Source organism: Diadema antillarum, unplaced genomic scaffold, assembly GCF_040938485.1.
Source record: "Diadema antillarum isolate AM-2024a unplaced genomic scaffold, OU_Dant_1.0 seq00001573_RagTag, whole genome shotgun sequence".
In the NCBI taxonomy this organism is placed as follows: Eukaryota; Metazoa; Echinodermata; class Echinoidea; order Diadematoida; family Diadematidae; genus Diadema; species Diadema antillarum.
Genome location: NW_027272293.1, coordinates 698,331 through 724,226, shown reverse-complemented (window position 1 = coordinate 724,226; position 25,896 = coordinate 698,331). Strand labels below are relative to the sequence as shown.

The 25,896-nt window shown below is 40.0% G+C and overlaps 1 protein-coding gene across 1 annotated transcript in view; it reads left to right on the top strand.

Annotated features, from left to right (window-relative positions):
* The first annotated feature begins 16,710 nt into the window (after positions 1 to 16,710).
* Positions 16,711 to 25,896, top strand: part of LOC139710837 (thialysine N-epsilon-acetyltransferase-like) — a 45,395-nt gene continuing 36,209 nt past the window's right edge. The window contains exon 1 of the mRNA XM_071622754.1: positions 16,711 to 16,828. Within this exon, the coding sequence (XP_071478855.1) occupies positions 16,711 to 16,828 (118 nt within the window). The remainder of the gene's footprint in view (positions 16,829 to 25,896) is intronic.

The window sequence follows — 25,896 nt, the reverse complement described above, 5'->3', positions numbered from 1 at the left end:
GCTTTTCAATCCTACAAACCTGTGAATGCTGCTGGCAGTTTCCATTGTGAGTAATTTGCGAGTCAGACTATTCGGCTAATCGTCGTGATATACTTTCGTGGATGCATTCACTTCTATTTTTATCCATTTACGGGTGATACAATAAGTATTGTTGAGCTGTCGACCACAAGGTCTTGCCACAGACACTCAAGAGCTGCTACAAATTTCGCTTTTGTGGGTTATCATATTTACAAACTCGTATAAGTTTTGCAGGGCCCGCGGAACGTTTTTCAGTGTGTGTGTGTGTGTGTGGGGGGGGGGGGGGGGGGGGGGGGCTGCCGGACACCGGGGTGTCATGGTCAAGGCACCCCCCCCCCCCCCCCCCCGCTTAGACGCACCGGCGCGGCGTAGCCAGGATATGATCGGGGGGGGGGGGGGGGGGGGGGCGGTTACTATGCGAGGGATCGAAGCGACCGAGCCCGAGCGGAGAGAGCCAGAGGGGGAGGGAGTGAGAGGCGGTGCCCCCCTCCCACGATGGGTGAGAACTTTTTGCATTTTGATGTTGTAAATGGTGCAATTTGATGCATGTTTTTGCGTGCTTTATCGACTTGAAACGGCCCCACCTGTTTAAGGTAGCAGGATGTTTGATGTGGATTATTATTGAACAATTTGCCTTTAAAGTGGTTGCATTCAAATAAACTTCTTGCATTAATTCTTACAATGAATTTCATGAACGCTGTCGGTAAAAGGCGTGCACACGAGGGTGTACATAAGGGATATTTCTCCTCCCACGCGAAGATAACTTTACATTTTCAGACCTGAAATGCTGCGATCTGGTGTAAACTTTTGGTGCAGTACTTGGAATTTTTTGTAGCTCCCCCCCCCCCAAAAAAAAATGATAATAATGGAAAAAAATTCGGGCGTTTTTTTTTCAGGGAAGTGTTAATAGCAAAATCACGGAATTTAGCTCTTATTCTGAGTGTGCATCATCTCTGTGTTTGTATAAAGTCTAATGAGGTAGAGCTAAGGGAGGGTGTGGGAGTTGTTGCCCCTCCCTATCGACGGAGCTTTTGCGTTTTTAAAATTGAAATAAAGCGATCTGAAGCACTTTTTTGTGGGAAATTCGGAAATTGTCATTCCCCAAATAATACTATACTATAGAGGAGACGAATCAATGGGAGGGTGGCAAGATATCCCTCCCATATTCGAGGGAGCTTTTTTTTTTCATTTAGAACTGAAATTCAACTTGGGCACTTTTCTGTTGGAATATCTGGAAATTGGTCTATTAGAGAAGTGCAAGTCTGTGGAAGGAGACATAGCAGGAGGATGTGGGAGGGGATAAGCCAGGGCTATTCCCCCTCCTACATGAGGGAGATTCTGTATTTTCTAATTGCAGTTAAACGTTTTGGTGCACACATTTTGTGGCACCTGTATACTGTATTTGGAGAACTAAAAGTCTATAGGTATGTATAGCCATAGTCTACTTCTATGCACAGGGCGGGGCAAACTGGGAGAAAGCATGGGAGAGTGCTATCCCCACCCTTCCCGTACGAGGGAGCTTTTGCCTTTTTAGAGTTAAAATTGAGATATCTCGTTTATATACGCATATTTGATGGAATATTCGGGAAATTGTCCCCCCCCCCCAAAAAAAAAAAATGATCGGGGGAACTGAGAGAAGAAAGGGTTGATTAAAAGGGGATATTTTCCTTATAGGCCTACATGAGGGAACTATTGATTTTTCGGAATGTAAGTGTGGTGCTTAGACAGGAACTTTATGTAAGGGCGGAATCTTAGGAAATTCAAATTTTTAAAGTGGGCGTTGTGATTTTTTCCCCGATTTCCCCCCTTTTTTTTCTCTCTCTTTTTTGTCACGAACCAACAGTGGGGGGGGGGGGGGGGCTGCAGCCCCCAGCCCACCCCCCACCCCTGTTGCGCGGCCCCTGTTTTGTCGTTTTGTCAGTCAAAACACGCGACTCGGTGGTTATTCAGTGTTTGACAAGAAATCGAAGACTAAACAAAATCAGTCTCATGTTCTCTTAGTTTTGTTTGATTTGGTTTAATTCTGTACTTTTTTTTCTCCAGATATAGTAAAATAGATACAAACTGTGCAAAATAGAAGACACAACTCAACAGAGGAATCGTCAGTTCTATTCTCTCTAATATACAATAAACAGCAATGTTGTGAATTTTCATATTACATAATCGGTCATTGAGAGTATACAATATGAAAACAATACAAAAGAAAATGGGCCTACTGAGATATCCAGAACAAGTCATTCTATCACCATAAAAGGTGAGACCTGCCTTTTATTTAGATCACATTGTTTTACTTTGTTTTGGATATATCAGCCATTTCAAAACCGATTTTCATCTTATAAACTTTGAATTGTTTGCTCTGTAACATTTTCAGTAGCCTATCTCGCAAAAAGTAAAAAAGCTGAATCGACTTACCTCCACCATACCCTCCCTTTAAATTTCCATTATTTTGTTTTAATGCATTAGTGACTCTGGGAAGTGAATTGTTTATAAACGACGCCATAGTCACAGTCGAGTAACCTTTTGAACTCTTTTCACGTCCAGACCTGTAGGACATGACGTTAAATAGACATTGACTTTCAAACATTGCCGTAACCTTGTTACCTCATTGCCTATTGATTCTAGTCAGTATCGTGCAAGGTCTGTCCGGATTTCAGAATCCCGTAGAGAATGTGTTAAGTAAGTACGTTCCTGGTCTATTGTTAACTCGGCTTTTACCCACATTTTACCATCGTTAAGATTCTGTCCTTAGGTTTCGATTCTCGTTTAAATCGAGAAGAATTTCTAACATTGCGAACTTCATCCGTCTTCAAAGCCTTCTCCGATATGCCCGATCATGCTCCGGGTTTTCTTTGACCCACGACTTTCAGCTAGAGCAGTTGTCGCGTTCGGGGTGATGTTGAATTCGAGAATAAAATAAAATCGAGCTTTGGTGGTTTTACATAATGCAGAGTTTTAGCTCTAACGCGGTTGTAGGTCCTTCATAGTCAGCCAATTCGGAAGAAAGAATGAATGAGCGTTTCAGTCTGTTACACGCCCTTGAGGGGATGGGATGTTTGGTTACTATCGTGCGCTGCATCCAAACACTTTCAAAGGAGATTGAACAAGTGTTGCCTCTTAAACACTTTTCTTGATATTCATTGTCCTAAGCAAGGCACCTCCTCCGCAGTTTTGCTCCTCGCAAACTTATAGCGTGGTTACTTAAGTACGAGAATTCGATCACTGTCATGGTCGTAAGGATGTGTGGGTCAGAAGGTGTGAAAATGACAAACCGACAAGAATTGTTGTGCTTGTGCATGAACTTGATGATGAAGATGAGTGAGTGTATTGAAGGGGCGGGCGGATTCCAACAAGGACTTTCCAAAGACTATTGTCAACATTAAGTCTTTGAACATTGGTTACGATCGATATTCAAATCCAAGTGGTTTCATCATTGTCAGTTTCATCACAATTAGACGTAATGATCATATTGAAAATAAAAATTAGATAAGACTGCTGATCATGATGATTACTAATTCTGATCATTGTTATCAATTTCATTATATTTGTTATCATCACTATACCATGTATAATGACATCTGTCTCACTGCTAATGTACGCACTGCAATAAGACGAATGTAGCCTGTTGTACCACTGCTAATCACCCACGGTTCACCCACCCATCTCTCCCCCACCCCCAACACACATACACACACACACACACACACACACACACACACACACACACACACACACACAAACTCAAGAGTCTAAAACGAGAGAAAAGTCTGTGCATGTGTGGTGTACATTGTGGATAAAAACCATCCAGACATTGCATATAACTGGAATGGTGTCAATAGGGATTTACGCCTTGTAATCTCGAGAGAGTTTTTTTTTTTTAATCAAAAGACGTAAGTAAATACTAAGATATATAGGAATTTCACTCAGTATCGTTGCCTTGGGGACTGGGAGATTTAGCGCAGCCAGCCTGCCTTGTGATTGGTGAGCCACAATGTCATAAAGAAATACTAGCCGTGATGTATATCGGATGTACTCCTTTATAGTGCCGTGTTGATATGTCGCGGCGTGTCTCACCTTTGCCGAGCAAGTTAAAGGTAGGAGCGCATTTAAAATAAAGTTGTGAGATGCTAGCTCACATCGCGAGACGTCGTATTTACTTTTATAAGCCATGCGCTATGTTGTAAACAACACTGGAAAATCTGTTGTTTTGAGCGTAAAACGTTTGTGTTTTCATTCCTCGAAAATTAGGTGTTTTCTCATTAACTATGTAACCACGGAGAAACACTTAAAGACTTACTAAACTTGATAAAGAATGTTTTATGATGATACATAACAGAGTCTTTTCAGTTTGCTGTGAACGAGGAGAACCTGGTTTGGCTTCCAGAGTTCGCTACTTGTTCGCCTTTAGCAATGAAAATCCGAGTAGCTGGAGTAATAGTTTCCCAATACACATACCTTTCGGTGAAGTGGCAATTCATAAGTAGGTCGGCTGCCCTTGTGCTCCCAGTCCCGTGGCATGTCGTCTATACTGTGTGCTGAGATTACAGCGTGTCTGTACGTTTCACCCGAATGCTGGTTGATTGAGAGGGACAATTACTGTAATGAGAGGACACTTGTGCCATATTCTCATATCAGCTGGTGACATCATGCTCTAAGATAGTTGTGAACATGATATGGAGTCCAGTGTGGTGCATGCACACTTGTTCGGACAATAAGCAGCGCCCACCTCCTTCCTCCATTGACCATTGTTCCTCTTGGCCCACATGTTTTAGGCCTGCTTGGCAGTGCTGGGTAATTATGATGGTCCATTAGTCGCCATCGCAAAATAGTGCTTATTTCCCTGGCTAGATAAGACTATGTGACAGTGCTGGTCTTGATGAGATGTGTTCAATACCTGAACCACGGATCTCTCCTCACTCAAATGAAAAAAAAAAGAGATAAGAATCAACGAAAAAGTAAATGAGTCATTGCATAGTCCATCTTCTTGATTTGATTTCAATGTGATAAAATTCAATCATTTTCCACACAATAAAAAGGATAAAATCTCATACAAAGCAAAAGTATACATTTCACATATCATTGCAATTGGTGTAATTGTCACATACATAGGTCCGTCCCATGAATCCCATACTAACGAGTCTTTTTATCACAGTAGCGTTGAGCCACGCTCATTACCTCATTCATACTCCGAACCCTTTCATCTCCCTCATACTGAATGGTACTGATCCAATCTTCCGCATATGCTTGACCTTTCATTGCAATAAATTAGTGACTGTGTAGAGCGTATGACCAGAGTAGCTCTTCCGTTTTGAGATATAGAGCATGCAGAGTGAACACATTGGATCTTCGTCTGTAGGTCGAATTGATGCCGCGAGAGTCGAGTCGACTAAGCTCCTTGAGTCGAGGAATGGCCGGCTTGGAAGTATGGGAGGAGTTCATGTAGAGAGCATGATCTGGCACTTCAAAACGCGTATTCAGCTGTGTTCTGTAGGTGATAAAAGTTCTTTTACATAATATGCTAACAAAGAAGAGTGCAAACAACAACATCCAATAACAACAGAAAAAAAAATCATGGGCGTACATACTCGAGCAGGATTCGAGTATGTACGCCCATGATTTTTTATCATGGCTACTACTAAAACACTGATCAATTCAGTGCTTATTTATTTACGTCGATGTAGGGCAATTTGTCAATCAGTTGCAATGAAAACATCTCGACGGAAGAATTTCATGAATTTGAAGAAAAGAAATCAGTGACATAAATTCAGAATTGGAAGTGTCAGAACTCATCATTCATTGTCAGTGAGAGGTCAACGTTTTGCTAATTTTCCTCTGCTTACTTTTCGACGGTATGACCTCTTGCCCTTTAGCAGTTATGGATCAAGAAAAGTCAAAATGTCAAAGGAAGGAACTTGGACACAGTAATTTTAGGATATTGATGGTCCGGATAAAGAGTATGGAACGCACACAAACATCTTATCCGTTCATGGATTTGAAATTTGTGTGCATGTGATGTGTGCGCATGCGCTGGCCGTAGTATTGAGTGTATGTAGCTCTCCCAAGGTCCTCTCGACCGAGTCACATTCAGTCATCAATTCGAACAGAAAGGGACTATTGGCAGAACCAAACGTTGCCCGAAGCCTGTTTTCAATACTTCCAACTTAATTGGTAAGTCTTCAAATTGAAGAAATTTTTGGATTTTAAGTTGATATTTACCCGCGATACCTAAGTTTGTCATGATCCTGAATGCTACAATGCGAAGCCCCATTACGCCATGCGTATGGGGCTGCTGGTCGCAGTTAATTGCATGATTACTAAGACATGAGAGCACTTTGGGGCGAGTAAGTCTAACAGTGTTAGTTATATGAAAGGTACTTTAACCTGAAACACAACAAACTAAGACAAGGAAATTCAGGGAAACTTTTGAGGTACCAAAACTTTATATTATCTTTGATGGGAGCGCGCACGGAAGGTGACTCCACAGCATGTGCAGTGGGAAACTGCACATCATTCTATACGACGTTTCCCAGAAACGGTCGAAATTAGTGTCTGAATGGTCTGTCGGCTATACGATGATTCTTTATACGTCGTTTCGTTATCGAGTTTTGGTGTAAAATGGCATGCGTCTGAATAGGGGGTCAGACGTGAGAAAATAATTTCACACGAAAGCTTTCCAAGAATAAGTTTTAGCAAGCACAAAGACTGCACTGTTCATGATGGAGAAGATAATTCTACGTGTACTTCTGCCGTCGGGAAGGTCGTGAGTTTCAAAGTGGCAGGTCAAACCCGAAGTGGGTTGGCGAGATTTGTTTAGAATCGAACAGCTTCACAAGACTGAAGAGCTTGACGAAATACATTGCAGTCGTTCCATGATATTAACCGATTTGCTTACAAACATTTGAAAATAATCCATCTCATCTCAAACAAGCATGACATGATACACTTAGCTCACGGCGGTGATCCCATCCCCCCCCCCCCTCCGACCGTCTGTAATCTCAGACGTGTCTAAATAATTTCACACGAAAGCTTTCCAAGAATAAGTTTTAGCAGCACAAAGACTGCACTGTCCATGATGGAGAAGATAATTCTACTTCTACTTTTGCCGTCGGGAAGGTCGTGAGTTTCAACGAGGCAGGTCAAACCCGAAGTGGGTTGACGAGATTTGTTTGTAATTTAGAATCGAACAGCTTCACAAAACAGAAGAGCTTGACGAAATACATTGCAGTCGTTCCATGATATTACGGCTGTCCTGTCTGAAACGAACGGCCTCCACGTAAGTGTACCAATAATGCAAGTCTCTTCAATGTGCTAACGAGCAGAATAAACATGAGCACCAGTTTCACACATGCAGATTGAAGACACGTGCATGTGATACGTTTAGTTGGTGTAGTATTGGTGGTGATGAGGGCTGGGCTTTTAGCTTTTTGCGAGATACCAAGAAACAACTAATGAAATAGTACAGAGCATAAGAGGAAATCAAAGTTTATTTGATGAAAATCGGTTTTTAAATGGCTGAGACATCTAAAAACGAGATAAAACAAAGGGATCGTAATAAAAGGCGGGTCCCACCTTTTATTAGGATTGCTCTGTTTTGGCTATCTCAGCCATTTCAAAACCAATTTACATCAAATAAACGGTGAATTCCTCTTGGAATTACGTGTACTTTCATATGTCATGAGAGATTTCTCGTTATCTCACCAAAAGAAATGTTAGAAACATGAAGTTAGCCCTTTACCAAAACTATACGATCCCGTAGAAGACGTCAATATTCTTAGTTTCAAGATGTATCCTTTGTTTCTGTTTTCAGAAACTGAGGATAAAATAGAGGATAAACAGAGGATATTACGGACAAAATCTTCATCCATATAAATTACGCTGTATGCTCTATTATCCTTTCATATCTCATAATTATGATTTTCTGTTTCACAAGAGCATACATATCTCTTTTGGGGTAGAATTAGGTCAGTATGATATTCCTATAATTGTCTAAAGGGTATCATCCTGTTTCAGATAGTATGAACTTGCGTACTACTGTCATCAAAGACTTATTTTGCACTTTACACACAGTATTGACATTATTTTAATATTGCCATGTACGTATAACAGGATGTCCTTGATTCTTTACTTTGTGTATTGTACTTTGTTATAAGCCAGTTCACAGTTAGCTCATTTACACATTGGTACAAATGACCTTTCTTTTTTCTCAATTGGTTAGGCACTTCACTCATTTTCAAAGCAGCATGATACATAAGCATGCCCACATTCACGTTCAAACAAAGAATGAACTTGCACAGAGCAGGTTGACAAGAGTGGTCTATCAATGGACACTTCGGCAGGCATTCATTTCATTGTTTGGTGTTGAATGCATAAACAAAGTCTTTCTACAAACATTGCTAAATAACAGGCTGACTGTCAGGTGAATGTGCTAGTAAGCACCATTTACAAGGGTTACATGAATAATCATTACATCAGGAATGTCTGTCTAATGGCTCCGTTACAAATACCAGTAAGAACTGACTACGAACGCCGTACGAACGATTTTTAGACAATTTGGTAAGATTTACCTAAGAAGGCCATACGAAACCAGCGTTCGTAGACCGTTCGTAGACCGTTCGTAAGCTCGTAGCCTGGTCGATGGTCTTGTCCAAGATTTTTTTTTTTTAAACTTCGCACGAAACCCCCTCTTCGCAAGATATATTGGCAAGGCGGCCATACGAACGTCGTACGAACATCGTAAGAACTACGCAAGATTTTGTAGGGTCGAGAGGGCAAGCTACGCGGGCTTGTGACGAGGAGGTAGTTTCCAGCACGTAGAAGATTTTCCGCGGGCGAACAAGAATGTTTGCAATTTTCGCATTTGTTTCTTACCTACTAGACGCGTGCTACTTAGCGTCTACTTGCGTGCATTCCGTGTGACCTGCGTGAGAGCCAACTCCTGCGAGGTGCTGCCGGTAAGGATCTCCTATCTGGTGTTCTGCGTGTACTTCTGCGAGCGAACCCCACGAGTCACTCGGAACAAGTTTTGAGCATGCTCAAGGCCTTGTTATACCGTATCTGGGGAAGTTTTGCGGCTTGACTTGCGGGGAAACAAATTTGCTACCTGGAGCTCTCCGCAGTTGGTCCGTACCTGACAGTACCTAGCGCGTATCTCGCCTGTAGTTGCCCGGAGGTGCTCACGCAAGTTTTGAGCATGACTAAAACTTTTTCCGGGTGAGTCGCGGGGATACCAGGAGAGGTCCACGCAGAACGCCAGTAGGAGGCCCTTAGCGGCAGCACTTCGCAGGCAACTCCCTCGCAGGTACTTCGTAGTCCCCGTATGCAGCCAAGATAATGACATTCCTTGGGACTTTAGTCATTCCTTCAGAGGAATTCCTTCACTGAGTTGTCAGTCCCCACGCGACTGGTACAAAGGTCACACAGTATACCCGCAAGTAGAATTTAAGTAGAACGCGTCCAGCAAGTAAGACACATGCACTGGCTCGCCCAAATCCTTGTTCGCCCTCAGAAATTCCCGGTATGCTGGAAAATCCCTACACGCAACAGAATGCATAGCTTGCCCGCAAAGGTGTGACAGGGCCTAAACATGGTTGCGGGTAAAAAGATTTGCGTGCACACCTCCGGGTGACTACGGGTGAGATACGTGCTAGGTACTGTCATGTGCGGCTCATTCCGGGGACCTCTGGGTAGTAGAAATTGTTCTTTGCAAGTCGCACGCAAGGCTTGCCCGGAAAGGTGTGACACGGCCTTAAAATTCTTACAATGATTGTAAGAACGCCTTAAGTCGTTCACAGAGGTCTCTTACGTCTTTCGTAAGAATTCCTTTACGAACGTAGATTCTTACGGCGTTCTTACGAACAACTCTTCGAGTTTGTAAGGTGGTCGTGAGGGACTCGTAAGGCGTAGGTACACAATTTGTGCAACTGTTGAGTTTTAGGGGGTAAAAAGCCAAACGTGCGAAGTTTAACCCTCACTCTGTTCTAGGTGTTCAACCAGAGAGCATCTCTGTTAAATATGTGACCGCTACAACCACTCGATGTTCTTCTTCTTTTTCCTCCCCCTCCTCCTCCTCTACTTGCAGATGCAGCTGCAGTTGTAGTCTCCTTGGCACTACTGCCATCTTGAAGTATAAAACTTTCAATTGTTACAGAATTTTCGACAGGACACGGCAGCGTCTTTTTAACAACAAGACAAAATATACCAAAAATAAAATCGTAAAATCTTTCTACAAATGATTTGAGAGTGCCGTGAGTTGCACTTACGACTATCTTGCGACGAAAAGAAATCGTGAGATGGCCGTAAGTCTGACGAAAGAATACCTCAAGGGCCCCAAGGCGTTCTTACGAAAAACGTACGAATTCTAGGGCCATTGTATAACTGAAAATCATTTCGTTTCTCTAAAATGTCTGAAGTTGTTCTTGCGAATTAAACAGCGTTACGAAATTCGTAAGAAGGCCGTAAGAATCTGTGCCCCATCTACGAATCTCTACGAACTCAAGAATTCGTACGAACAGTGACATTCGTACGAACGCATCGTTCGTACAAACCTTTGTGACCGTAGCTTTAGTGAATTCAAAGACAAACACGCCTGATTGTGCCAGGGAGGTGGTTTCCACCTCCCTGATTTTACAAATGACCTTCTTCTGCTCACGCGCAGAGATGAACTGTAAACTGGCTTATTCTGTTGCAAGGCCCGCAAGAATAACAGTGTATAAACCACTGATGGGGCTACCCCTGGGTAAAGAATACTGAATAAAATGAATAGATAAACAGATTTATTTATCATTTTTAGGAAAAGAATTGATGTTGATGTGAAAAACGAGGCGCCAGACCAACCTCAGTGGTCGCGAATTTTGCGTAGGGTCAAGAGAGTCCAGTTTTATGGGAATTCAGTTTGACATTGCAGCTGACTTTCCCATGCCCTGTCCCTTTCGAATTGGACTATAGAGAAAAAAGGAAAATAGGAAATCCAAAGGGATTCGGACGTCTGCTGTGTAATTGGGGTCATGCCACGGCCTCCATGTCAAACTTATTTCAGAGAGGAAAAGGAGAAGAAAGCCCTGATTCAAAACTCTGATTTTTTTTTTTTTTTTGCTCCCTTCCTCCCCTGACATTTCATGGACACTCTAGGGACGTCCCCTGTCCGAGCCGTGAAGTTCCTGTGGTCATGAGGAGTCCACATCGAGCGGATGTTGCTATCAGATTATCGGATGCATCAAATTCTTAGCTCTAACACTGTCTCCTTGTATGGCGGTGAGAGAGGTTTTCTGAATATGTCTGGCATTTAATAGATTCTCTCAACTACCACCAGCTTGTAATACAGTACAAGTTTTTACCATGATTCTCTTACAAGGTTTGATGATAAACCTAGATCCTTACTCATGTTTCATGACATTATGTTTACTACATTAATTTTTCTATTCCGGTATCCATTGCCTTTTTTTGGGATGGGGGATGTTTTGCTCAGTAATCTGTTTGCAGGAAGACCTGAAAGTAATGCGACATATCTTATTTAAGTTAAGAGGGAACCATGCATACAAACAGTGAAAGGAAGAAAGACCTTTGGACTAAATACAGTATTACAGGAATTCATGCCAGAGACCTTCTTTAAAATGACCATGACGTTTACAAAAATACAAAGGGAGAAAATTATGTTTCGGCCAGAAAGAGAAACATCATTGCTGAACGCACACCTTGAAAAAAATTGAAGATATATTCCTTTTGATTTGATTTTGATTTGATTTGATTTATTTATTCTCTGTATGCCATATTTCCAAATACATCAACTTTCTGCAATTTCATTAACAAGGTACAAAATACCGGTAGTAAACTTTATACAATTTTCATCATTTTCATCAATTATACAATACATCTGTAGTATAATTACATGAGTAACATGTTAATAATTTGCATACAGAACGATTGCCAATAATAAGCACAACGCTTGATTGTTTGAAAACCGATAACAAATAACATTACAATGAAGAAAAACGAGAGGGTCCAACATGATGCTCGTGGAATAAGGGTTAGAGAGAGAGAAACAGAAAAAAGATAATGATCCATAAAGTATTTATTAACGAGCAGAGAAACAACGAAGTCTCTGTCCTTAATAGTCTGAGTGGTATTACATGAATATTTGATGCCCGTCGTATATTTAGGCTTTAAAACTGTCCTCTCTTTTTTTTTGTTTCACTGAGAACGATTAGAAGCACCATTCGTGTAAGTGTATTGACAGTAACCCTTGATAGGCTTACCACTCTGAATTTCATGTCTAGTATTTTGTCCAGACTGGTCCTGATTGTAACCCTGTTGATTAGGATCAAATAGATACTTCAGATCGATCACGTCCACCCAGCTGGTTTTTTATTCGTCTTGACATTGCGAGTATCCATGGCATCCTCATTGGGATGGGCGTCTTTCCACCTGTGCTGAGGTCATGAGAGGTACTATACCTGTTTAGAGATCCCTATATGCTTCATTAGTACCTCAGCAATGGCAGGTTCACATCTGTACACATGCAATAAGAGTGATACCAAAACACACCCATACACATTTTCTTGAAAGTACCTCTGCTGCCGAATCCCGACATGATAAGGACGTGCCTGAGAAACATAGCAAAGGAAAACAGAGGAATGAAATGCGAATGCAGATCATTTACTTCATCGTGATTGAGCATGAATTTGACGATAAGAATCCTCTCTAGAGTACTCTTTGATACATCAATTCAGCAACATCCTCACCATCCAACGTGATCAAGTGGTCGTATTTTGTGACCACATTACTTTCAGCAAGGAGGTTTTATACACTTTCAGTGACGTGGGGAAACGTCCACGGAAAACGATCGCCATAGCTGCCTCCCTGAATGTCCCCCATCGCTTGTCGGGAGTCTTTCTCTGGTTGTCATGGGCTACCTAGCGACGGGCGGGAATGAATACTTAGTACTTCAGTCGAGCTGCGATGTTTACACGATGTCTTATCGAGTTCGATCAACCGTAGGCACTGGCTCGCCATCTGAATACCGGCGCCAATACACAGGGACAATGTCTAATGAGACTATAGGCATAATTCAAGGCCGATCTCTGATGACCACTGCATGTTTTACTTCTCATGTGGAAATGACTGAGTTCGAGACTGGCAGAATCTAAAATGCCAATGTCGATGTGGAATATAAGGGAAAAACACAAAATAAAAACATAAACATAAATTTGAATATGCAGTCGATATAATGTATCATGGTCGAATTCACAATGTCGCAAGAGAAGTGGAGAATCACAGATAACGCTACATTTCCTAGCTGACAGTAATTCAGTAGAATTCATCAATCTACGCTGAAATCAGGGAGATTCCTGTCTCCCTGATTTAACTTTCGAAGTTGGACCTAACCACAGCTGCTCAAGTATACAAACGAACACGGGATCTCTATAAGAGACAGGTTGAATACCCGTCAGACAGAGCGACCGGCGAAGGGCATGCCATTTCATGACGTCATTGGTCGTTTACTGCAGTCAATTGGAAACGTTTGGAGACAGCAGCTTAATACTAGAATGCAGCCTTTAAATGTCACTCTTGAAACTTCTGTACTATAAAGTTAATTTCTCAGGGGATTATTCTCTCGTGTACCACCATGTTTTACCATCCCATCATCTACACTCCCCTCTCCCCTTTCACCCCTCTCCCCATCACGCCTCTCCCCCATCACCTCCTCTCTCCATCATCCCCTTCCCCTATCAGCTCCTCCCCATTACCCCTCCCCTCCTTCCCCTCTCCCCATTACCTCCTTTTACCCGCCATCCCCTCTCCCTTTCAACTCCTCCCCTACATTCCTCTCCCCATCATCCCTTTTCCCATCAGCCCCATCCCGTAACCCTCTCTCCATTACCCCCTTTTCCCCATCACCTCTCCCTTTTAACCCTCCCCATCACCTTCTCTTCCTGACATCGCTATCCCTATCTGCCCCTCTCCATTAACCCTCCTTCCCATCATCCTATCTCCACTTTCAGCCTCTCCTCCATTACCCCCTCTCCCATTATCCATTCCCATATATCCGTTTTATGATGACATATTATAATATAAATTACACACACAAAAAAGAAGACAGTACGGAAATTGTACCTTCCCTACTGTCGCTTTGGAGCTATCGAAAAGTCTAGACCTTAAATAATGCAGTTCTGCCGTTAGAATACTAGAAGGTTACGACGATCAAATGAATATTTCTTTTCAAGCCAACGTTGACAGAAAAGAGCAGAAGAACTTCTCAGTGTGTGTCGAGAAAGGTTTTTAGTCTGGAGCGATACCTAACGGTGAGTAGAGGACTTGTTCACTTTGGGGATCGCGGAGCATCAGTACCAGGGGCCCGTTGCATAAAACTCCAACTGCATTTTTTCCGGTTGAAATCACAAAATTCCGGTTGGAAGCTCCCAACCAGAGTTTTTATGCAACGGATTTTACATTCTTAGATTAGCAACCTTAAAAAATTCAGGTTTGGCAAATCCCAACCAGAATTTTCTGAGGTTGCTAAAAAAGTTTTATGCAACGGGACCCAGGCGTTTAGTCGCCATGTGCACCGCAAAATGCATTTGTACTTACTATCTATTCACCCCGAGATTTACTGAAGGCTACTCAGTATGACCGTCACTGCATTGCACTTTAGTAGCCTTAGTAGTAGAAAAGCTTTTCTTTCGTGTGAAATGACTATTGATAGAAAACGTATTATTTGCCTGAGCAGGGCTGTTGACAGGTCGAAGTAAACTGGGGCACATTTTCCTCTCGTAACTTTACATCCAATAAATGTAAAGAGAGAGAGAGAGGGGAAGACTTTTTTTTGAAAAAAAAAAGCGGAAGACTTTGGAAGAGTTCCCCTACAACTTATTACCTCTTGATAATGATATACTAGTAGTTTGCCATCTGAAACAGGCCTAAGAAGAACTGGGGGGCATTTCATGAAGCATTTTGTCCAACAACTTTGTCGGACAAATTTGCTCCCAGCCAATCAGATGCAAGGATTTCAGTAGCTTTTAACAGTTTGTCAGACGAAATATCCGACAAAACGCTTCATGAAATGACCCCCTGGTGTACAGTGTGAAATCTATAAGATCGGAGTATATACGCCGTTGACAGTACCACCAGGTTTGAATTTTCACTACATGGTATCAAACAGCTGAATCGTCAGTATTCCCCAATACTTTCTGTCAACTCGTGTATTTTCTTTTCATCTGCCTCATGTACTAAATGCTTCCGGTTACAAAGTAAAAGCAGCTGCGTCACAATCACCGTTCTCTAACCATGCACTCTCAGTATCATGGCAATAACAAGGAAGAAGGTAAATGAAAAGATTGAAAGGAAGAAACAAACGGAAAGGAAAATTGTCGATTGCAAAATGGGTTGCACACGGCACAGATTACAATTATCATTACAAATATAACACGGCGACATAAAGGTGTGATATTCAATGGAAATAATTTCGCTTGAAACGAAACCGTGAGGTGTACGTGATATTAGAGCATTCGTCCCTTCTGATTTTTTGTATTTTTTTTTTAAAGATTGTGATGGCCACAAGGCTTTCAAATTATGATTACCTGTTTATACTACTTCGTTTCGCACAGAGCTAAAGATAATTAAGAAAGGAAATGGTCAGTAGATTCAATTTATCGCAACTGATTGACAGATTAACTTGAAAGATTCAATCTAATCTTTCAGATTCTTGAAATGGTTTTTCACTCGCCAAGAACTATGATGAGTTCTAGAGAGATGCGAGAATATAATGACATGAGATTATGAAGTTTTGTTATAGGTGGTTTTTTTATATTTTGTTTTCTTTCGTCTCATGTTTGTGTATTCCCACTAGTCGTACATTGTAGTATAGGGTGCGACTAACTCTATGGCAGATGTGCGAATCCTTCGCTCCTGTATGGATGGTATAGGAAATCCATACAGTCTGTATAAAGTTTGTCAGTGGAGAGCATGTTACCCCTCCCCCCCACCCCCTTGCAGACCCACAAATAAAAAGAATGTTCATGGTTGTACTGGTTTATACAAATACACAATTATGTTTACATAATTATAATCTCTGTGTTAAAATGTGATGATTGATAATGCTATTTCTGTGTTTAGAACGGTCGTCTTAGATATATTTTAGCAAATGCCAAAATGGCCAATAAATATTTATTACATAATGTGTACCTTATAAGCCGTCGTAAGTTCAGTTATAGCAAAATTTCACTTCCAGATAAGCACAGAAAGGATAGATGTTTGTGTATTATTACTTGAACAAATGGAAAGAGATCACACTTTGACAGTTAACGTTTGTCCATAAGGCAGCTCTGGCACCATTTTAGCCCGATTTGGCCTTGGCCAACTTCACGTCACCACTCACTGTAGGAATTATTATAGGGTAGCCTTCATTGTTCATTGAATGGCTGTCGTGGTGCCGCCGGGATAAAATTCCTTCCTTACTTATGTTGACAAAACCGGCTTAGGAGCCATTGGACCGAATCATTTCCGAAAGGTACATCACACCGAGTGGACCATTTCCCATCGTCCTAAAAGGAATTCTTACCGATATCGTTCATTTAACTGCTCCCAACAGCAAACAGTGGCAAAGTCAGAGCGAGAGTTCATCCTTCCCGGAAGTTGTCCTTTGCCGTCGTCGCAGTCATCGTCGTCAACGCAGCATCAGTCGACATCGGTTTGGTTCTCATCATGGTGTCCTTCATCATCCGAAAAGCCACGCCAAATGACTGCGGACATGTATTGACTCTGATGAAGAAACTCTCTGCACTGGAAGGATTCGCAGACGAAACGAAAATTACCGAAGAAGGTTGGTGATACCATTCTTTTTAAAGAAAGTAATTTGCTTGTTACAGCTTGAGTCTAAAAACACTTTCTGAAAAGAAGACCAGTTATTTCCGTCAACGTACAGTATGCGAAAGACGGAAAACGGACGAAACCGATCTAAAATTTTGCAAGTTAGTATCTTGTGCTGAGACTGTTCTTGTATACAGACACAGAATACACGAGTATAAGGATATAATGATCATCAAGTCCGGTCTTTGTTCGAGATCTCAGTCCCTTTTTTTTTCATTTCCACTTTATTTCACTTCCAACAGACCATGAAAAAAATCACAAGGCTCTTACAAGTGCTATACATAAATACATGTAGGCCTATATATTTAACAATAACACAATGCAGGGAGTGATTAGCAGTCATAAGTCATTGTTAGTCCAAAATGTAGACTTACAATCTCATATAGGTACTGTCGATTTGAAGTACGTGTACGAATATATATTCTCGCAGATTGTGTAACGCCATCTGTATATGCATGCGACTGCAGTGTTTTCACACTTTGTTGGAATGAATTCAAATGAAATATGACGGCACAGCAGGTTTGATAGTCCACTTCGCATTCGAGATAGGCCTATTTTTCTTGCGCGAATATAGTTAAGAAAACGTTCAGCCAAGCCAAATTTTTCCTTTGTAGACGGGTACTCTATTCACTACTATACACAATGGGATAATAATCGCTATCAGCATGCAGTTGGAAGGTTACTTATTCATATTTATCGTTGGTGCGATCGTTGTATAGTGACGTTTGAGGAAAATGAGTGCATGAGTTATCCATTGTGGGATGACAAGGTACTTTACCATTTAGATACGCTGAGGTCAAGGTCAGAATTTTGTAGGTCATAAGGTGAATGTCAGCTTCCCAATATTCGTGAACTAAAGTTATGGATGACAACATAAAGTGCAGATTTGCGCAAATTAAGCTGAAAGCTAGATGCTTTTGTCGAAGACCACTGTCAATTCTTTGTAAAGGATTGTTCATACAATGAAGTCGAAGAAAAATCCCTCTTTTTTAATCAATGCATATTATCTTTCTTATGGCAGTAGTGTGGCAGACCAATGAATTAATCTGCTTTGCAGTTAATCGTTATAAATTTCTCCATGGGCGCCATGTTTACAAGCATCGCTTTGAATGAATCTTTAAAAAAAAACCAAAAAAACATAGCACTCTTAATGAATTCAATTGCAATTTACATTCTTTCAATAATGGTGTCAAGAAAATTTTACAATACCGATGCTGAAAAATAACAACTTAAAAGTAAAAAGTGAAAACGAAAGTAAGAAATAATGGTTAACTTCTAAAATTCATCCTTTCTTTAAATGAACTGACCAAGTAAAAACCAAATTCCAACAGTTTGGAAATACAGTGAAGCAGTATTAAGCCAAAATGTCAAAAGGTCAGCAAGTTTGCAGAATGAAGAGCCTGGGATTTTTAATACAAATTTTAATGATTTGCCGAGAGATTTACAGTATGTTCCAAACAACCCTGTCACATCATTGAGAAGAGACGTTAAAAGACATAATGTCTCCCACCTGTGGGTATGTAGGACACCACTCCCACGTGTGTTATGCAAAAGGACGTTGGCAAGGTATAGTGAAGGGACAATGTTGAAGTCGTTTTCAATTTTTATTGATTATGATACTCCAGTAATAATCGCCATTTTGTGATGTATTTACCACCGCCTAGATTTTTATAGCTACTTCATATATGTCGTGATTTATATTCTTCTCCTTCGTATGGCACAACGTGCCTCGTTGATACCCTTTGCTAACATTTACTGGTCACCTGGGGCGAACCATGAGCACGAAGGGTCAACATCACTCGCCAGTTTTCTGATGTAGGCATGTTGGAGACCCACATCTCCGGGTTAGCACCCTGTGGTTTGTGAATCTTCTATCGCACTTTCTGACAAAACAAAAGTCTGAGTTAATTCTTCATTGAAAGAAATTAAGTGCTGAGAAAAAAACACATACAATCGATTGCAATGTCATCTCCTTGTCCTTGTAACCACTTCCCATATACCTCCAGCTTCCCTATCACCCCCCCCCCTCCCCACTTCTACAGCCATCCCATGTAATGCTGATAAAGCATTATAGCAATGAAAGCTACTCTCCATTAATTAAGCTCTTAACTTACTTGAAGGGCATGTCATATAGGTAGAGTCGTCGTTTCATGTGAACTGGACCCTCATCATGTGCGAAAATAAAATTTTTGTTCAGAGAAAAAAGAAAAACCCCGAATACAAATTGAAAAACTGGTCTTAGAAGAGAAAATCCGTTGATGAAAAGAACAGAAAAGCAACCCCTACCTAGAAGTAACATTACATTGTGAACAATGTTATGGCAACATACAGTGCCAATAACTATGTTAACACTAGAGATTGTAATTTGTCATCACTGACAAATTAAGGTGATCCGATTTTTTTTTATCAATGATTCGAGTCCTGATCGCAATAGGCATGACCATACAAGTTTCATCTGTGTTTAGAGACATTGGCCGTGTGATGTTTGCATTCTCATTTAGAAAAGGGAGTCATATCTGCCATCTTTGGTACCAAATTCTGTATACACTGAATAACGAAGATACAGCAATGAATACATATGACCTTTGACCCACCTTTGCACTCCCAAGATTGCATCTGATGAAATAGTGGTTATTTTGTGAAATGATTCTCGCGACATCGTCTATACGTGTGGAAAATATGGGAAAGATAGGACAGGTATTCACTAAGATACAAGATGAAACATTTATGACCTTTGACCCTAATTTACATACCCAAGATGTTGTCCGATCTAGTAGTTGTTATTTTATGAAATAATGTACGAGACATGAACTAAACATGTGCAAAATATGGGGGTGATAGGGCATGTTTTTCTTGAGTTATTGCAAAGAAAGTTGCAGAAAGAAAGAAATATCTCAATACATAGAAGATAAGCTTTAATTTCAACCAATTTTTTATCGTAATTCCGACATCGTATGAAAAAACGAAGGAAATGAAACGATAGCGCAAAGTCTCAGCTACAATATATTAAAATCTGGGAGAAATTCACCGAAGGGTAAGTGAGCTAGTGCTCGATAAAGACAATCATGTCAATTTTCACATTAAAGAAAATTCCCTCCCATAGAGATAACACGTCATAACGAAGATACAAAAAGAAGTACATATGACCTTTGACCTCAATTTGCACAGACAAGATGGCATCTGAGTAAAAAGTGATTATTTTGTGAAATGATCCTTGTAACATGGTCTTTGCGTGTGCAAAATATGGGAAAGATAAGACATGTATTCACTAAGATACAGGGTGAAACACCTATGACCTTTGACCCTAATTTACATACCCAAGATGGTGTCCGATCAAGTAGCTGTTATTTTATGAAATAATTCACGTGACATGAACTAAACATGTGCAAAATATAGAAGTGATAGAGGCCGTTTTTCTTGAGTTATTGCAAAGAAAGTTGCAGAAAGAAAGAAATATCTCAATACATCGAAGATAAGCCTGAATTTCAACCCAATTTTTTGACGTGATTTTGACATCGTATGAAAAAACGAAGGGCACACTTACGGTAGCGTAAAGTCTCAGCTACAACATATTAAAATCTGGGAGAAATTTACCGAAGCTTAAGTGAGCTAGTGCTCGATAAAGATAGTCATGTCAATTTTCATTTCCAGAAAAACTGCACTCCCATAGAGATAACACGTAAACTGGTCAAATTTGACAAGATTACTTTTAATCCATTTTTACGAGGTGATACCGTTATCCAATCAAAATATTGTAATTCTATGTTTGAAAGAACATTAAATAAGCTACATCATACTGAAATCTGGGTGAAAATTGACTAAGGACTAGTGAGATATGCTCGAATGAACTTGAAATTTGATGACGTCATTTTGAAAATTTACTTTTTTTACTTTATTAAGAAATTTGATATCTTTTAATCATTTTGTCAGCATTGCCACCCCATGAAATGACATGTACAACTCATCAGCTTTCAAAATATGTACAGAAAATGGGGGGTCACCGTCCATCCTGACGAGTAAAATCGGATTTAAAATTGGCAGTTTTTTGGCATAGTTGCACTGTATATCGCCATTGACGCGCGCGCGGAATTTCAACTTTGACGGGCCCGTATGACGTCATATTGAGTCGGATTGATTTGAAACTTGGTATAAATATTCCTTAACATTTCAGACATCCGATCAAAGTGAAAAAACTGGAAATTTCAATTGCACATGAGCTGTGCGTGCGTATATGCGCGCGCGCGTACGCGTCCGTCCGATTTTTTCAATTTTTCAAAAAATGCTCCAAATGGTCTGAAACGTGTGCAAAAAAATTTTGAGCTCGATTGGAGCATACAAATATTTCAACGCGCGCGTACGCGCACGTTTTAAGAGAAAATATGAATTTTGAGAACATGAGTAGAATGCGCATAATTTGAAATATATGTGACGTAAATTTCATTGAAAAATTTCATTCCATTAATGAGATATGATTGAGAATGTGTTTTCATATAATGACGTCATAGTGACGTCACGGTCCACTGATCACAATGATACATTAGATTTGTCGTCTTTGGGACATGATGCATACATGGTATAATTTTGAAATTGATAGGCAGCGGACTTTCTGAGCTAACCTCTGCACAACTTTTGCGGAGAAATAAAGAAAGAAAGAAGAAGAAAGAATCCGTACAGATACAGAAGGTGATCCGAAGGATACTCGGATCACCTAATAATCAGGCTATTTTCTTTTCATGGCTTGTTTGATGAAAAGTAAAAGAAAACAGCTTGCGGCTGCTCTATTCGTCTTTCTCCTCCCCCGGAATGTTGTCTCAAAAATATCTCGAGTTATTGCTTCCCCTGACAAGAAATGAGGGAATTACATTAAACTTGTTGTTATCATAATTAAAAGTAAATTTGTTGTGTGTATGTGTGTGTTTGTTTGTGTGTATAATCTTATCGCCTGATCTTGATCTTCACAACTATTTCATGGTTCCCACTGAGCACCTGCTGAGACCTAGTTTGCGTTTAACTACAGTAGGTTCCATGGTACTTTTTTGCATCTCTTCTTAGTTAGGTGATCCGAGTATCCTCTCGGATCACCTATTGTATCTGTACGGATTCTTTCTTCTTCTTCTTCTTCTTCTTTCTTTATTTCTCCCCAAAAGTTGTGCAGAGGTTAGCTCAGAAAGTACTATGCCTATCAAGTTCAAACTTATACCATGTATGTATCGTGTCCCAAAGACGGCAATCGAACTAAAATCAAAGTGATCAGTCGACCGTGACGTCACTATGACGTCATTATATGAAAACACATTCTCAATCATATCTCATTAATGGAATGGAGTTTTTCAATGAAATTTACGTCACATAAAGTTCAAATCAAACGCATTCTGCTCATATTCTCAAAATTCATCTATACCTTAAAACGTGCGCGTACGCGCGCGTTGAAATATTTGTATGCTCAAATCGAGCTCAAAATTTTTTTGCACACGTTTCAGACCATTTGGAGCATTTTTTGAAAAATTGAAAAAATCGGACGGACGCGTACGCGCGCGCGCATATACGCACGCACAGCTCATATGCAATTGAAATTTCCAGTTTTTTCACTTTGATCGCATGTCTGAAATGTCAAGGAATATTTATACCACGTTTCAAGTCAATCCGACTCAATATGACGTCATACGGGGCCGTCAAAGTTGAAATTCCGCGCGCGCGTCAATGGCGATATACAGTGCAACTATGCCAAAAAACTGCCAATTTTAAATCCGATTTTACTCGTCAGGATGGACGGTGACCCCCCATTTTCTTTACATATATTGAAAGCTGATGAGTTGTACATGTCATTTCATGGGTAGGCAATGCTGACAAAATGATTAAAAGATATCAAATTTCTTAATAAAGTAAAAAAAGTAAATTTTCAAAATGACGTCATCAAATTACAAGTTTACTCGAGCGTATCTCACTTATCCTCTGCCAATTTTCTCCCATATTTCAGTATGTTGTAGCTTATGAAATGTTCTTTCATTAATGTAAAAACAACATTTTGATTGGATGACGTCATCGCCTCGTAAAAATGGATTGAATGTATCCTTGTAGAATTTGACCAGTTTACGTGTTATCTCTATGGGAGAGCAGTTTTTCTGGCAGTGAAAATTGACATGACTCTCTTTTTCGAGCACTAGCTCACTTTTGCTTCGGTGAATTTTTCCCAAATTTTAGTATGTTGTAGCTGAGACTTTGGGCTATCGTAAGTGTGCCCTTCATTTTTTCATACGACGTCGGCATCACGTCGAAAAACTTGGTTGAAAATGGCACGTGGCTTCGATGCAGCGTCATTTTGCTTAATACACAGGGCCTATGGAGCATGAAATAGGTCATTGCATAGCGCATCCGACTCGTAATCCTAAGGTCCCTGGTTCGAGGCTCACCCCTGCCAATATTTTTTTTTCATTTTTTTAAACACTTTTTTTCTTCTTTTTCTTTAGTTAGTCTTAATCTCCCTTCCTAACTTTATCTTTTTCTGGTTTTTTTATGCTTCTCCTTCAAATTTCTATAAAATAACATATTTTTTTCTTTATTTTTCTTTCTTTCTACTACTTTCTGTGCAATAGATGAACAACAACAATGGCTATCAATCCCATATTTTGCACATGTTTAGTTCATGTCACGTACATTATTTCATAAAATAACAACTACTTGATCAGACACCATCTTGGGTATGTAAATTAGGGTCAAAGGTCATAAATGTTTCATCCTGTATCTTGGTGAATACATGTCCTATCTTTCCCATATTTTGCACACGTAAAGACCATGTTACAGGAATCATTTCATAAAATAACCACTTTTTGCTCAGATGCCATCTTGTCTGTGCAAAGTGGGGTCAAAGGTCATATGTACTTCTTTTTCTATCTTTGCTATGACGTGTTATCTCTATGGGAGGGAATTTTTTAGATGTGAAAATTGACATGACTCTCTTTATCGAGATCTATCTTACTTATGCTTCGGTGAATTTCTCTCAGATTTTAATATGTTGTAGCTGAGACTTTGCAGTATCAGGACTCGAATCATTGATTAAAAAAAAGATCGGATCACCTTAATTTGTCAGTGATGACAAATTACAATCTCTAGTTAGGTGATCCGAGTATCCTTCGGATCACCTTCTGTATCTGTACGGATTCTTTCTTCTTCTTTCTTTCTTTATTTCTCCGCAAAAGTTGTGCAGAGGTTAGCTCAGAAAGTCCGCTGCCTATCAATTTCAAAATTATACCATGTATGCATCATGTCCCAAAGACGACAAATCTAATGTATCATTGTGATCAGTGGACCGTGACGTCACTATGACGTCATTATATGAAAACACATTCTCAATCATATCTCATTAATGGAATGAAATTTTTCAATGAAATTTACGTCACATATATTTCAAATTATGCGCATTCTACTCATGTTCTCAAAATTCATATATTCTCTTAAAACGTGCGCGTACGCGCGCGTTGAAATATTTGTATGCTCCAATCGAGCTCAAAATTTTTTTGCACACGTTTCAGACCATTTGGAGCATTTTTTGAAAAATTGAAAAAATCGGACGGACGCGTACGCGCGCGCGCATATACGCACGCACAGCTCATGTGCAATTGAAATTTCCAGTTTTTTCACTTTGATCGGATGTCTGAAATGTTAAGGAATATTTATACCAAGTTTCAAATCAATCCGACTCAATATGACGTCATACGGGCCCGTCAAAGTTGAAATTCCGCGCGCGCGTCAATGGCGATATACAGTGCAACTATGCCAAAAAACTGCCAATTTTAAATCCGATTTTACTCGTCAGGATGGACGGTGACCCCCCATTTTCTGTACATATTTTGAAAGCTGATGAGTTGTACATGTCATTTCATGGGGTGGCAATGCTGACAAAATGATTAAAAGATATCAAATTTCTTAATAAAGTAAAAAAAGTAAATTTTCAAAATGACGTCATCAAATTTCAAGTTCATTCGAGCATATCTCACTAGTCCTTTGTCAATTTTCACCCAGATTTCAGTATGATGTAGCTTATTTAATGTTCTTTCAAACATAAAATTACAATATTTTGATTGGATAACGGTATCACCTCGTAAAAATGGATTGAAAGTAATCTTGTCAAATTTGACCAGTTTACGTGTTATCTCTATGGGAGTGCAGTTTTTCTGGAAATGAAAATTGACATGACTATCTTTATCGAGCACTAGCTCACTTAAGCTTCGGTAAATTTCTCCCAGATTTTAATATGTTGTAGCTGAGACTTTACGCTACCGTAAGTGTGCCCTTTGTTTTTTCATACGATGTCAGAATCACGTCAAAAAATTGGGTTGAAATTCAGGCTTATCTTCGATGTATTGAGATATTTCTTTCTTTCTGCAACTTTCTTTGCAATAACTCAAGAAAAACGGCCTCTATCACTTCTATATTTTGCACATGTTTAGTTCATGTCACGTGAATTATTTCATAAAATAACAACTACTTGATCGGACACCATCTTGGGTATGTAAATTAGGGTCAAAGGTCATAAGTGTTTCACCCTGTATCTTAGTGAATACATGTCCTATCTTTCCCATATTTTGCATACGCAAAGACCATGTTACAAGGATCATTTCACAAAATAACCACTTTTTACTCAGATGCCATCTTGTCTGTACAATTTGAGGTCAAAGGTCATATGTACTTCTTTTTGTATCTTCGTTATGACGTGTTATCTCTATGGGAGGGAATTTTCTTTAATGTGAAAATTGACATGATTGTCTTTATCGAGCACTAGCTCACTTACCCTTCGGTGAATTTCTCCCAGATTTTAATATGTTGTAGCTGAGACTTTGCGCTATCGTTTTATTTCCTTTGTTTTTTCATACGATGTCGGGATGACGATAAAAAATTGGTTGAAATTAAAGCTTATCTTCTATGTATTGAGATATTTCTTTCTTTCTGCAACTTTCTTTGCAATAACTCAAGAAAAACACGCCCTATCACCCCCATATTTTGCACATGTTTAGTTCATGTCTC